This window comes from Ammospiza caudacuta, chromosome 9 (assembly GCF_027887145.1).
Source record: "Ammospiza caudacuta isolate bAmmCau1 chromosome 9, bAmmCau1.pri, whole genome shotgun sequence".
Taxonomy (NCBI): domain Eukaryota; kingdom Metazoa; phylum Chordata; class Aves; order Passeriformes; family Passerellidae; genus Ammospiza; species Ammospiza caudacuta.
The window spans coordinates 31,029,042-31,043,206 of NC_080601.1; the positions used below are offsets into that span (position 1 = coordinate 31,029,042).

The following is a 14,165-nucleotide window of genomic DNA, read 5'->3' on the forward strand; positions in this document are numbered from 1 at the left end:
TCCAAGTCCCTGACTGATAGAAGCTAACAACAAAAACTCTCTGCCTTAGGAACTATATTGGGAATCTTTAATTGTGCTCTTAACAAAAAATGAAGGAAATGGATAAACAACACCAATGGAAAATGAGCCTTTGAAAAGAGTCCAAGTGCTGGAAAATCCCTGTGGCGCCTGCCAAACCCCTCCCTAAGCACAAGCAAGGGCTGGCAGGAAAAACATGCCTTGATCCTTTAGAAATATCAGTACATGAGGGAGAAAATGTGAAGAAACAAACTTTTTACTTTTCAGGTGATTCACAGAGATGTTGGTCATGAGAGAGCAGAGCAGCAGCATGAACAGATCAGAGCACAGAGCTTGTGTTCTTCCCAAATACCTGGCATCCCACCTCCCACCCTGACCTGACAGCAGCATTTCCCTGCTCCCCAATGAGGTTTAACCACCCTTAGCCACCTGACAACAGGATGCTCTGTCCTGTCAGGCTTCAGCTGCCCTGGCTGAAGCTGTGCAAACCCTGCCAGGATGCCCAGGGTTAAACCCCACTCCCCCAGAAGGAGGGGCAGGTCTCTTTGCAGAGACAGCAGTGTTGAAGGTCACAAATCATGAAAATAATGAATTCTGCCCACAATTGCCCCCTGGGGAAGAGAGGCCAGCTGTGCACCAGCATGGCAGGACCAGCCCATCTGCAGGTCATGCCAGCACCATCAAATGCAGGTGCAAAGCTGCCCATCCTGCCCTGGATGTTTCCACCAGCAGCTTCTGGTGCTGAGAAGCAGAAACGAGGCTTTGAAGGGAGAGATTTTCTGGCCAACAGCTGCCCACAAAGGGAAGCTCTGGGAGTGAGGAACCCGGGCCACACCAAAGCCACACGTCTGCTCCCACTTGGACGAGCTGCCTGTGGCTCTGCCAACCTCCCAAACTTCCCCAGTGTTAAAATTCCTCATGTGGGTCTGCCAGATGCTGTGAGCAGCCTGAACTTTCCTTCCAGAGGCACGTAGAACACTGCTGGAAAACACTTGCCTTCCAAACACTTAAAAGGTTTAGGAATTTCTTGTCCTAATGTGTTGCATTAAAGAAACAAAAACAAACCCAGGCATTCCATGGCTTTACCTAATCCCTTCCCTGGCTAGGAAATGTGTCTGTAATTGCCATCTGTGGTGGCCTCCTGTGCAGCCAGCTCCCTTTGTGCTGTGACCATAAAGAAACTGCCTACACAAAGAAATGCTGTGGGTTTTTTCAACACCATCCACAACTGCCAGGGAAGGGGCTGCTCTGTTTGGTGTCCTACGGACAATGAGGTTTCCTACAGGGTGCACCTTGGTTGACCAGAAGGTATTTGTTTTGTCTCCTCTTTCCCTAGGCGTGTGGTTTACTCTCTAACTTCAGTCACAGGCTATAAATGTAATTATTTACCCACGCTGGCCCTTGCAGAACATTTGCCTGTTGCATTATGGCCCAATGAGCATGCAAATATCACCACCCTGGCTGTTTGCATCCCTACCACAGGACCTTCCCTGGGGATGGATGCCTGCAGGAACAGGCAGAGCTGCAGCACAGGAGAAGTCACCAAGGCCTGCAGAACTCATTGTTTAAAGGTTGTTTTGGGACAAATCCAAAGGAATTAGTGGGATCCAGGTGGGCCATCCCTGTTGGGTTGCCCAGTGGCTGCCAGGGACAATTGGCTGTGCAGAGCTTTATCACCATATTTCTTCCATGCCTCAAAAGGCAAGTATAGAGCAACACCACAGGATGCCTGAGTGCCACCAAACCACAGAAAAATCTGCAGAGCAAAAACAGATCAAATCTGAATTCCTCTCCTAACCTCTCAGTTTCTGTGCAAGGAGTTGTGTTCACCCTCCACTGCCCAGCTGGCCGTGGCTCCTGCCTGCCCTGGGAGCTGCAAATCCAAGGGAAGATCCATTTCCCCCTAACAGCAATTTCCACTCATTAAAGCTCTCCCCAGCCCTAATCCCTGAAGGACACTCAGATATCTTTGCTGCCAAAGCTCACTGACACACAGATGCTCACATGAGGAGGTACCTGGCTGCTGCATCCAAGGGAGGTTAATTCCAGTGGTAAGCAGCTGGGAGAAGGAAATTCCCAGCACAGGTCTGGGAGAGGACAGGTGCCCTTCTCAGCTGAAATCTGAGACTATTTCTGTTTAAATTCCCTTATTTTGGGGGGGAATTTTTTAATCCCTGATTTAACTTCCTGATTGCCCAGTCAGAAAGCTGGGCTGCACCAAGCTCAAGAGAAATGCCTTGGGGACACCTGGCTGCTGCTTCCCCACTGGTGCCCTCATTCCACCTCCTGCCCACCATGAAATACAGAGATAAACAGAGGTTCCTGCTCTGGCCACTGCTGCCAGGCCCTCCAGCTCCAGCCATCTGCATGGGCAGAGCCCTCTGGGGCTGGAGCAGCTCCCAAGGCAATCACACTGCATCCTAGGGTTTGTCAGCTGCACCCCATCCTAGCCCTTGTTGTTCCAGCTCCTCCAGCTAACTCCAGCTGAGCCACACAGATCCCTGGGCCAAAGTCCTGGTGCCTCACCCTGCATCCTCCTTCCTGGGAAAAGAACAGATCCTCCTTTGTGGCTGATGGAGGCACCACCCCATCCTCCTCCATGCCTCCTCCTCCTCCTCCCCATGCCTGCTCCCTGCCCTCCTTCCCCTTCACATCCTGAAATCCCAGCTCACAGCAATTCCCACACAGCACCAACTGCTGAACAGCAACATCAGGGGCTGGAGCACGACCTGAGCCTGGGACAGCTGGGCTGGCTCCTGGCACAGAGACAATGGGGTTTAACTGACAATGGGATTTAGCTGCCCTACAGAAAAACCCACAGAGCCAGCAGCTCCTCCTCACAGACCTGTGGACTGCACACCCACAACAGCCCCAGCACCCAGTGCAGACAGCACCAGGTGTTGCCAAACCTCTGGCAATGCCCAAGCTGAGAAAGGCTCTGGCAGCAAGGGATGTCCTGGTACTGTCCAGGGATCTTCCTGCAGCTGAGGGGTTCCTGGCTTTTCTAAGATCATGTCAGCAGCCCAGGCATAGCTGACTTACAACCCAGGAGAGATTTCCAAAGCAGCAGCTGAGAGTCATCACCACCTCTGTTTCTTTGAAAACCTCTCTGCTCCTTCCTTGAGCCCATGCAATGGGTGTCGGTCTCCCTGGCAGGGAGCACAGCCCAGTTTGCACTCAAGGGGAGCTCCCAGAGCTGCCTGCTCCACCTGTGCACAAGATTTGGGTACCAGAGGGGTTCCTGGATGTCCAGCCAGCCCAGGAGCTGCACCAACCACACATTGACCCACAGTCTTTGTAAAGATGAAACATGCAGCTGGAAATGCCTCGCTCAATATTTTGTAATTATTTTTAAAATAAAACTCACCAGGATTCTTTGCCTCATCATCATACACAGGCAGTGGTGTTTCCACCCAGCCTGTGTTGCACAGGACCTGACAACAGCAAAGTCTCAAGGGGTTCAGAGCCCCAGGGGGAGGCAGGGAAAAGCAAAGGGTGTGAGGGATTTACCTTTGGAGGGGGGAGGTCTGGCAGGCTCTTCTGAGGAGGTGACAGATGCAGTCCTGAGTCTCCATTGGTCAGGGAGCTCTTCTGATCCAGCACTGCAAGGCAGAAACAATGACACAGATTGCATGTAGCCTCTCCCAGCAGAGCACCTGCTGCCCTGGGCTGTGCTGGAGCAGCAGGATGCTATTCCAGTGGGAGCACAGTGACAATGACAGGCAGGGCTGCAGGGCAACCACAGCATTTCAGGCCATGGCCAGGAACATGGCACTGGCAGACCCAGCTGACCTCTGGTTTTAGGGCATCTTTTTCCTTCTGGAGGGAAAACTGTGAAGGCCAGACCCACTGCTGAGACTTTAAAGGGTCTGGAGAAGCAGCATGGGCAGACAGCACACAGTGTCTATAAACCCATGGCAGTTCAGTCCTTGCCAGCTCTGACCCCTGCTGCTGTGAGCAGACAGGTCAGTGATGTGCTCCTCTGCTACCTTTCCCAAAAATGCGTCCATCACCTCCCTGCTCCCAGGGCAAGCTGCAAAGGTGGCTGCCCAGCTAAGAGCACAGTGGCTTATGTGATCACTGCTCAAGGGAGGGCTGCTCTTGAAGCAGCCCAGGCCAAACACGTGGCATGTTGCAGCAGAACTGCTCCAGGTGATCCCTGTCTGCCTCTGGAAAGTCACATTTTCCAAGCAGCTGGATGCAGAGTGATTTACTATCTGGAGGGGACATTGAAGGCTTAGAAAACTTATGTTCAATCCCCTTCTCCTACCACAGAGCTCCTGGGTGGCCTCAGTGAGTGCCCAGATCCCATGACCTCTGAGATAGTGCAGTGATGGATGTACCCCCTCCTTCTCCAGCCACACAGGCCAGCATCACAAATCACACACTGTTCCCCTACTGGGGTGGGAGGGCAGGAATATTTTTCCCTAGACAAGCATTGACATTTTGCAGGTGTCCTCTGATAAAGATGCCTCTCTAAAAGCTGCAGCTTGAAGAGGACTTAGAAGAAGGAAGGAAAAAGAAAAACCATCCAAAATCCTGCTGAAATTCACATCTGTATTAGCTGTTACTTATCTGTGCTCTCTGTTACTTGTAAAAGTGAATGTCACTTGGCATTTGGGATAAGAGGATCCCTGTGGTCACACCAGGAGCCCTTAACACCAGTCCCACCTCCCAAACTCCTGCCCCTGTGTGCTGACTTCCAGGAGGAGATGGCATTTGGCTCACTGAAGAGCCATGTGCACTTGGGTAGAGATTTGCTGCATCTCTCAGGTAAATGAGATCCATAAATGATGGTGCCTTCATCACCCAGTGCAGGGAACTCAATTACTGGGCCACAGGAAGGCATCTCAAAAGCTGTGTCTGTTCTGCTTAAATCCTAACCACTGGAATTGCAAGTAGATATGAGGAGCAGAGGAATACATTTTTGTGCAGAAATTGTCTATTTTAAAGTTTGGAGGGGTGATTTTTGGAGGTGATGGGCTTTGGAAAGCATTTCACCCTGTGCTGCTGGAGCTCTGCAGAGCACAAGATATCCCGTCAGCTCAGGCTCAGAAGTCTGTCCCCAGTCCCATTATAGACATGGAATTGCAGTAGATAAAAGGGACAAAGGGAGTTGTGTCATCACTGGAAGATCAATATCACACCAGTGGGCACTTGGGCCCCCTCCACCCACTCAACCTGAACCTGCAGGCACCTCTCCATCGAGGCACAGAGGCAGGACCAGGGCTCTGCACCCAGCTGCAGAGACCCCACACCTGTGTCTCACTGACTCCAGCATTCCAAATAACTCAGCAGTTTTACTTGGAATAGGAAGTTGTTGAAAACAGAAAGAGAGAAGTGCCAGGTCCCACAGGGAGTGACTGAGTGGGCAGGGTCATGGCCTTGATAGGGAAAAGTCTGAAACAAAAGAACCGCCTCTAAAAATAAATTGTCTGAAATTTCCCCTGTGTTTGAGCATGGTGGATCAGTGCAAGCTTTGCTTTACCCACCCAAATGAGAACTTATATAAAGAGATGTTTCTGTGGCTGCTCAGCTGCTGGGAGGCTGTGTGATCCCATTATAGAGCATTACAGGATCACCCTGTCTGGAGGTCACACTGGGGCTGCACGTGTCAGCTGGGAGGACATCCTGTCTTCAGAGGCATTTGAAGTTAGCCCAAGTTTGGCTGCAGGTAGTTTAAAGAACAAATCAAACCAAATAAACAAAAAAAAAAAAAACCAAACCCACCACAAAGAAATAAAACCAAAACAAACAATGGTGGAAGTGAGACAATCCCAACTATTGCAGGACCAGCACATCAGCAGCAGGCTGCTCTGATGAGTCCTTGTCTCATCCCTCTGCATTGGAAACTCTGGGGCAGAATCAGCCCCTGACTAGGTGTGCATTTAAAAATGTGTGTCACTAATTCTCTCCCTCCATGCAAATATCAGCAGCCCCTTTCACGGTGAACTTCAAAGAGGAAGAACATTTTTAGACAATTATGTTCTTTGCCGTGTTACAAATCCAAAACCTGGAAAAACTAAATTGGAAATGAGTATTTCAGCTAGGTTTGATTCCTCAGCCTTTACTCTGCAGAGCTCCCACACCCCTGGGAGATGAAGGAGCTCTGCCCCTGCACATGGCGAGGGCTGAGCCCAAACTCACCTCACAAGGCTGTGACAGCACAGGCCCTCTGGGCAGAGCAGCACAGCAAACCAGAAATACACTTTCAAGGCCTCAAAGATGCAAAAAGTGACTTGCTTTGTGGCCAAAGAAAGCATGAAGGCTTCCTTGAATACTTCAGGCACTGGAGCTTCAAGCCTTAGAAGGCAACATTTTTATCCCAAAATAAAGACCTCCAAAGTGCTACTTCCAGGAATAACCTCACAGTGTTGGCAAGGACCACTATTTCCAAGGGAATGTTATGAAAATGGCCCTTCCACAACCAGCAGCTGCTTCAGCCCTCAGAGCTGCCAGAGCAAGGCTGTAACCTTGTGTGCCTTCATCATCCCCTGAGACACAGTGAAACCATTAATCTTCAGCTCCCTACCTTTGTCTTGTTTCTCTTGGTCACCCTGCTGTTTATGGACTGTCACTTTGTTCATATAAATATACTCCTCATCACCACCTGCAAAACAAAGGGGAAAGTGAACTCTTTACCCACATGCTGCTTTCACACTGCTAAGTTTTTCCACAAAGGCAGATGTAAAAAGTGTCTCTGCTGAGCACATTTGGTTGAGGCAACCTGCAGGAAAAACCCTAAGCAATAATAAAAAGCAGAAAAATTAAGTGCTTTATGGTCAGGAAATTCCGTTAAGTTAAAATTTCTACTTAAACATTAACTTGGCCAAACAGTACATCCTGTGTATCTTACAAAGTGGATTAAATAAACTTAAGGTTTAATAAAGAAAACAGAAAGGATCAGGAATCTTGGGAATCCTTTGCTTGTAAAGCTGGACACATAACTATAGTAATTTTACATAAGCAATTAGAGGTCACTGCAAAAATAAACTCAGTTTCATTTTCTCCTTCTAATTTTCATGTCTCCCATTCCCACCAGCTGCCAGGAAAATGTTGCTTCAGGCCCCATAGCAATTCCCATGACAGCCCAGCACCCCGTCCTTGGTTTTCCTCATCTGTACCACTGGACTTGGTGTAGACTTTCAGAAGGTCAGAGAGAAAGCTCTTCTTCACCACAGCAGTGCTGCTCAAGTTCTCCTTGTCCAGTATCCTCAGAAAATCTTCAAGTTCTGTGAGCAGCTGCTCGAGAGCTACAACAGAAACAGAGACAACTGTTGACAAAGCAGCTGGCTGGTGTGTGTCAAAAGAGGACATATGTTAATTCCATGATTTCCAAAATCCTTTGCTTTTTCTGCCCAGGAATAGTTCATATTTAATTTTCCAGCTTGAATTCTGCCTCTAGCTTTGGAAAGAAGGTGAGTCTCAAACCGAAAAATCTCCAACTTCCCTTAGTCTGTTCACACATCAGTGAAACCCCATATAAATACCCGTTCTCCTTCCATTTGGACTTCTTGCTCAAGCAAAGACAACCTGAAGAGATTTTGAGCACTGGGGCTGAGATTACACTAAAGCAGTTTGCAAGGTCTTCATACATGCACCTTGAGTCCTGGCAAATATCATTCAAACCTCATTTGGCCTGGGACCTACCAAAAATCCTGGTTTTTGCTTCTTCTTTGTAAGCCTCCTCCTTATCTGGGGGAGATGGGGCCCTGGCAGTCTGGTGTAGCAGGAGGTGTCCTTGCCCATGGCAAGGAAGCTGGAACTAGATGATCTCTAAGGTACCCTCAGCACAAACCACTCAACAATTTTATGTTTCATTCCACCATTATTTCTCTGTCTGCATTAATCTGAAAATGTTTATGTGGGTATCCCAAGAAGAAAAGGAAAAAAAATCCCCACCTCCTCACATCCATAAATCACAGCCCAGTAACTTCTCCAGCCACATTTCTTGGGCAGTGACCACAGACCCACTGTATCATGTGAAACTGAAGCCACAAGACTCAGCAGCACCTCTCAGAACCTCAGGAGGCCCTGCTGCACCCAAGACACCCCTGCACACCCAGAGCCAGCAGTGGGACAGGCACTGCCCAGCTGAGCCAGCCTAATGGGTTTGTTTTCCTCCCGAGGAGGTGCAGCACAGCCCTGCCACCAACAAATCACTGCCCTGACAGGGCTCACGCTGCAGCAACAGATTCTTAATTGCTTGCTTTTGTTCACACTAGAGTTCATCGTGGGCTAATTAGCAGCAGGGGCAGGAGGAGGAAATAACAGAGCATTATTATGTGGAGGGAGGGACAGCGTGTGGGAAAAACATCCCAAACCCAGCTGGGACTGCTCCTCCCCTCTGGAGGCTGCCCTGCTGCCCCCCTCCATGGCTCCCTGGGGCTGAGGGGCTGCAGGGATGGGCAGTGAAGCTTGGCTGGGCCACCACCACCCTGCAATGACCCCTGAGCACTCCACAGGGAGCTGATGGGTAATTAATGCTCCCTTCCCTGTACTCAGAGCATCCCCACACTGATCCCATGGAACCCCTGTGAGTCACAGCTCACTCCACAGAAAAGTGTTAACACTTTGGATTCATAACACAAAGCATCTGAGCAGTTCTAGTTAAAGAGCTACCACATTTAAGGTCACTTTTTTAAATGCAGGAGAAAGCCATCACCTTCCTACTCACCCATCTTTAGCCACCAGGCAACCTTCCTGGGGTAAAAGCACATCAGAAGATTGATAAATAAATTACACTGTAAAGGTTTATGCTGCTGGCCATTAATTGAAAAAACTTGCTACTGCTCTCAAACTGAATTAATCTTCACCAGGCTGACTGTAAAACAGCCAAATGACTCCAGATCAGTCAATAACAGCTCCAGAGGAACCAACCAACTTGTAGTTATTCACACTTCATTCTATACCCTCTACACCAAATCAATTCTCTTCTGGTCTGATTTAGGAGCAGCAGGGAATGGAAAACACCTACATCATGTTGTGTTAACTCAAAGGTCTTTGCTAGCTTCTGTTTTGCCCAGAGAAAACAAGAATCACCTCAAGAAACAGAAGCTTTTATTTTCCCCCATAAGCTGTGAGGAAGCAGGTAGCATTTGCTGATAACACTGCTGGATTTCAATAAGCAATGAATGGTGTCAAACCTACTCACAACTGGCCTCTCTAAAGCTTTAGGGACCCTGTTTCTTCCAAGTTTAAGGAAGCTCCCCATGGTAAATCACAGCCTTGCTAAACTCATCTGCTTCAGTGGCCCACTTCAGAAAATTCAAACTGAGGTCAGGTCCTGCTGGTCAGGCCAGCTGCACAGGACATTGATGTGTGACATTGATGGTACCAGAAACAACAGCACCAGGGACACCTAACCACAATCTGAAGCTTCAGAAGCAGCTGCCCATGTGGATGTCACAACACTGGGTTTGCAGGGAAGGGGGCACAATTCCCATTCCCTCCTCCACCCCCAGACTGCAGAGAATGAGTTTATTCTTCTCCCAGGCATCCACAGCTAGCACACACACAGGGCTGAGCCCTGATGAATAGCAGAGCCCATACAGTAGGTTACATTTTCCAGCCCACCAAAGCTGAACCCAGGCTTCCAGTGACTCAAAGCAGCTCATTTAGGATGTGATCCTGGGCCACAGAGGTCAGTGGAAAGACTCTGTCAGACCTCAATGGATTCAGAATTCAGGGACTCAAGAGAGCTTAATTTTGTTCTTCTTCTGCAAGAAGCAGTCTATAAGCCATCTGCTTCTATGCAAGTATCTCCCTGGCCTCAGCTGGATATTCCAAATCCAAACCTGATACCTGCAAAAAAAAAAATCCTCCACTGACATTCATTCTTTCCTACCAGAGGGAGAACAAGCTAATATTTATCAGATGAGTGTGAGAAGTAAAATGAATTAATGCTAATAGAGTCTGTAAGATCCTCTGTGCAAGCCACTATCACAGCAGGTCCCAGCGGTAGAAACAATTGAGAGTTCTTGTACATTAAAGCATCTCAGGACTCTGAGTGCTGGAAGTCACTGCTTGATCTCAGCTGAAGCCCAATCATGCTGTGCTGGTGATGTATGGATGTACCACACTCATGGCAAAACCAGGCTGGTGGTTTCTCAAAGCAGCCTGAAACAAATGGTTCTCCTTCCAAGCTGCATGGCTTTGCTCTGCTTATCCTAGCAGTTTAGAAATGACAGCACATAAAGAGATGATTCCTGCTCTGCGGGGCAATAGTTACAGGTCCAAGGACGTATTTGCAAAATGGTATGGCTGTGAGCAGCAGGATGAGAGATCAGAAGCAGAGAGAAGCCTAAGTCATAAGGCAGAGAAATTCTCAGATGCTTTTCTGAAACTTTTTTCCTCTGCTATATTGCTCTTCTCAACTTTGATAGCACTTATTTGTGACTTAAGTAATATTTCTGGCACCACCTCAAACAAAGAGCTTCACAGATCTTACAAAAAGTCAGCCCCCTTCACAGAAAACAGGGATTACCTCTAAGGTTTAGACTGTCAGAAAAATTACAAGGCTTGGCCAAGGTCACTGTGAATACCTGCACTGAATCCAGTCCCCTCAAGCACCAGGATATGCCCTGATCCAGCTCCCTAAAAGCGTGGCCACAGACCTGGGGTCCCATCAGAAATCACAGCTCAGCTCTTGCCATGTTCTTCTCCATGGCAAAAAGACATCAGCAACTGGATAAAACCCACAGGAATTTCTCATCACATGAGGGAGAGAGGCACAGAAGCATCACAGTCCATGGGAAACTTGAGTGATTTGCATCTGCAGTGAGTGGATGATCATCACTGAAAGGATGGTACTTTGATATACATAGAAATATCACATCTTATACATAGAAATATCACATCTTTACTGATGTAATAAGGACTTTCAGGGTGGGGGTTACAGGCAGAAATACCAGCTCCTCCTTATTGCATGCACTTAACTGCATGATGAGATATGTTCTCCCTTCTTTTACTCCAAGACAATGGAACCCATTTTACAGAAGCTCCTGGGCTGCCTCTGAGCAGCACAGGCTCTCTCAGTTTGAAGGCTGCAACTCTGGTCTGAGCAATAAGCAAAGAGATGCTTTGAACACTGATCTGTTCCAGCAGCAATTCAGTGGCAGCAGGACAGCACTGAAAAGGGCTTCTTTTGGCAGGAGCCTGTGCCTTTCTTTGCAGACTGAGAGTCTCTTGCATTGCAGCAGTGTCTATCCCAGCTCGTGGAATCCAGAGCCAAAAATGAAACAGCTTGCAAAGCCCTCATTGAGGAAGCACATTCCTTGTAGAAGAGCTGCCAATTTTGCCTGACACCAAGGTCACTGAAAGGTAAATGACCATTAAACTAGATTATTAAAGCCATTCCTACCAATAACCACTGATCTCTGTCATGGTGCTACAATAACAACCTATGTCTACATCTAATTACTTCATGTCTTGGCCTTATGAGGAAATGGGAAGAGAGGCTCTGAATGAACTTTCATTCAAGTGTTTCAGTAACCACTGGATTGTATTAGACCTTTTAATCTAAATTAAATTACTTATTTTATCAAGGTAGAGGGGCCCCAGCCGCCGGACAAAGAATGTAATGAGATATATCCTAAAGGACAAACTCTTTCCTCTGCTGAGATGAGAGGTGAAAGATAAGGAGGATAATTTGATAACAGGAAACTGAGGCATTGGGAGATAAAGTGATTGGTCCAAGGATATGGGCATACTCTTCAGCAGATCAGGAATACAAACTAACTTTCCCACATCCCAGCCTGAGGATTGTGTTTCCAACCCCCCAAAGTGCTGAGAGATATTCCACCCTCCTGCCCAAAGCAGAGTCTGGGTTTGGTACTTTTGGCTTCACCCTTCCCTCCTAGAAGGAGCTGGGCTAAGCCACTGACAAACTCCATCCAGGCACCAAGTAAATACCTGCAGCCTGTGCTGTGCCAAAATCCAAAAATCTTGGAAACTCCAGAACTGGTAACAGCATTGTGAGCCATGAAAAAGCCAGCCCCAGGAGCAGAGGAGTGCCTGAGGTACCTGCCCACACCCAGCCTCCCTCCACCTTGCACTACATCCCATGGCAGCCTCTCAGCTCCCATTTCCCACTGCCCAGCCCTGCCTGGCAGCACTGGGATTCCCCAGGGGCTGCTCTGGCAGACAGCAGTTCCTTTCGAGCTCTGCTCTTTTTTTTCCTTGGCTGCACAAGATGAATAGGGCAGCTGAGGAGCGTGCAGAGAGGACAGGCAGGCACAGAGGCAGCATTCAGCCTGCTGAATAGCAAGTGCTGTCAGAGGAGCACCCAGCCCAGGCCTCCCTGGCTAATTTGGAGTTTTACAGTAACAGTTGGGCTTTGCAAGAGGGAAAAGTCACCCACGGTTACAGCTAGAGAAGGCCATTCTCCCCAGCTGTGAGGAAAGGCAGATGTATGGATGGTGACAGCTGTAACAGCTGGATGACCCCTACAGTGGGCCACCTTCCAGAGCAGCAGAGCAGATCCCTCCTCAGACAAACCAGCCCTCCTCACCCTGCTGGCTGCAGTGAAGAAAAGGGAGCAGCAATGCTTCGGCTCCTCTGCAGTGGATGCAGCTCCTGTGCCCTGCTCCAGGTGCTGCTGCCTTTGGCAATGCAGGGCAGGGAAGGACAGCTGGCAGATGGTTCATCCAAATCCCTGTGCAATCCCAGAGAGCTGCTCCTCTGGAAAGCATCCCCATTCCATTAAAACCCCACCAGCATTCACCCAGGGTGAGGAGCAGAATAAACCAGGTGAGTGCAGACCAAGGCACTCAGACTGAGTGAGACCACGTTTACCACCTTGGTTTTGACCATCAGAAAAAATTATTTTCTTCTCACACTTGCACCTGTAATGACTGGCTAGCCTTCCATCTTCTTGCTTTTCGTGGGAAGAGAATAAAAAGCCGAGCTCACGGTTGTCCAGTTTAAAAGGTTTCTTTTACCCACAGAAAAATAATTATGGATATACAAATAATTGTAGAAGAAAAGAAATCTCCCCACAGCAAAATGAGAAGTGCTGTGTTTTTCGAAGGAAAACCCACAAAAACCCCCTCTAAGCTTCTGGCAGACAATGAACTTTCTCATTGGAGACTCACTGCTTGATTAAACAAAACAAAAGACGAAATTCATAATCCTGAGACAAGCTAAAATCCCTCAAAATAAGAAAACTGTAAAACTGGAGAACTCCTCTCAGAGTATTCCTCATAAGCCAGACAAGTGTCAGACAGCTATGACCACTGTCACAAAGCTGTCTGATTTTCAGACACAATGAGTGCTCACAGGGAAGAAAGAAAGAAACCCCACCCAGAGTGTTCTATTAATGCACCTAAAATCCAGCACTGCTTGGATTCACACTCTCCTTGGGAGCACTAGGCTGGTCTTTGTTGCAAAGCATGATTCATGGAAGGACAGAGGCAAACAATGTGTTTGGCTGGCTGTGGGCTGTGAACTGCACAGATGAACCCAAGCAGCTCTGCGTGGGCTGCTCTGGAAGTTTGAACAAGACTCGCATTGAGAAGGGGCAGCTCTAACCCAGGAACTCTGAACTTTAACAAAACGGCAGCAGAAAATGCACACAAAGCTTTTCTCAGTGAGCTGAGCAAACAACAGACTCCTCTTCCCTCCACTGGAAGGTGGGAAACAGCATCCAAGAAAAATTAAGGAAAAAAAAGAAAGAAGGAAGAGAGAAGCAAAACATGAAAATTGGAATGTCACACGGAGATTCTACTGAGCACTCCTGCATTTCAGTGCCATATTGTTCTTTTATATCACAGAAAAGTTTGGGTGGGAAGGGACCTTAAAGATCATCTGGTGTGCAATGGAGAGTGTATGTTTGGCACTTCACAGGCAACATAGTGCCTCTTTGCAAACGGTCTCAGCCTTTCCATGACAGAGCAACTGGTGAGTCACTGGAGGTCTCCCACTGCCAAAGAAATTTGTTGGATGACATCCCAGAGAAGCTGGCACCCCTTCCTTTGGAGCAGGCCCTGTTAGCACACTGCCCATCAAACTCACAGGGTCCCCAAAGCTGTGCCAGGCTACAAACTGCAGGTCTGTGCTCAGTGATGCTCACAGCCTCAGTAGATGGGAACACAGCACAGAGTGCCATGGAAAACCATGCTGGGAGCTGGGGGGGATCAGGGGAGTGC

General features: G+C 48.3%; 1 protein-coding gene across 2 annotated transcripts in view; it reads right to left on the reverse strand.

Moving 5' to 3' along the window:
• The window catches only part of AFAP1L2 (actin filament associated protein 1 like 2), a 65,499-nt gene that overhangs the window by 19,059 nt on the left and 32,275 nt on the right, over nucleotides 1–14,165 (reverse strand). For both annotated transcript variants that reach the window (XR_009275091.1, XM_058810938.1), the window contains exons 2-4: nucleotides 7,143–7,271; nucleotides 6,551–6,628; nucleotides 3,529–3,620 (exon numbers count right to left, since the gene is read on the reverse strand). Coding sequence is in view for 1 of the 2 variants with exons in the window: in XM_058810938.1 (XP_058666921.1) it covers nucleotides 3,529–3,620; nucleotides 6,551–6,628; nucleotides 7,143–7,271 (299 nt within the window). In the remaining variant the exon portion in view is untranslated. The remainder of the gene's footprint in view (nucleotides 1–3,528; nucleotides 3,621–6,550; nucleotides 6,629–7,142; nucleotides 7,272–14,165) is intronic.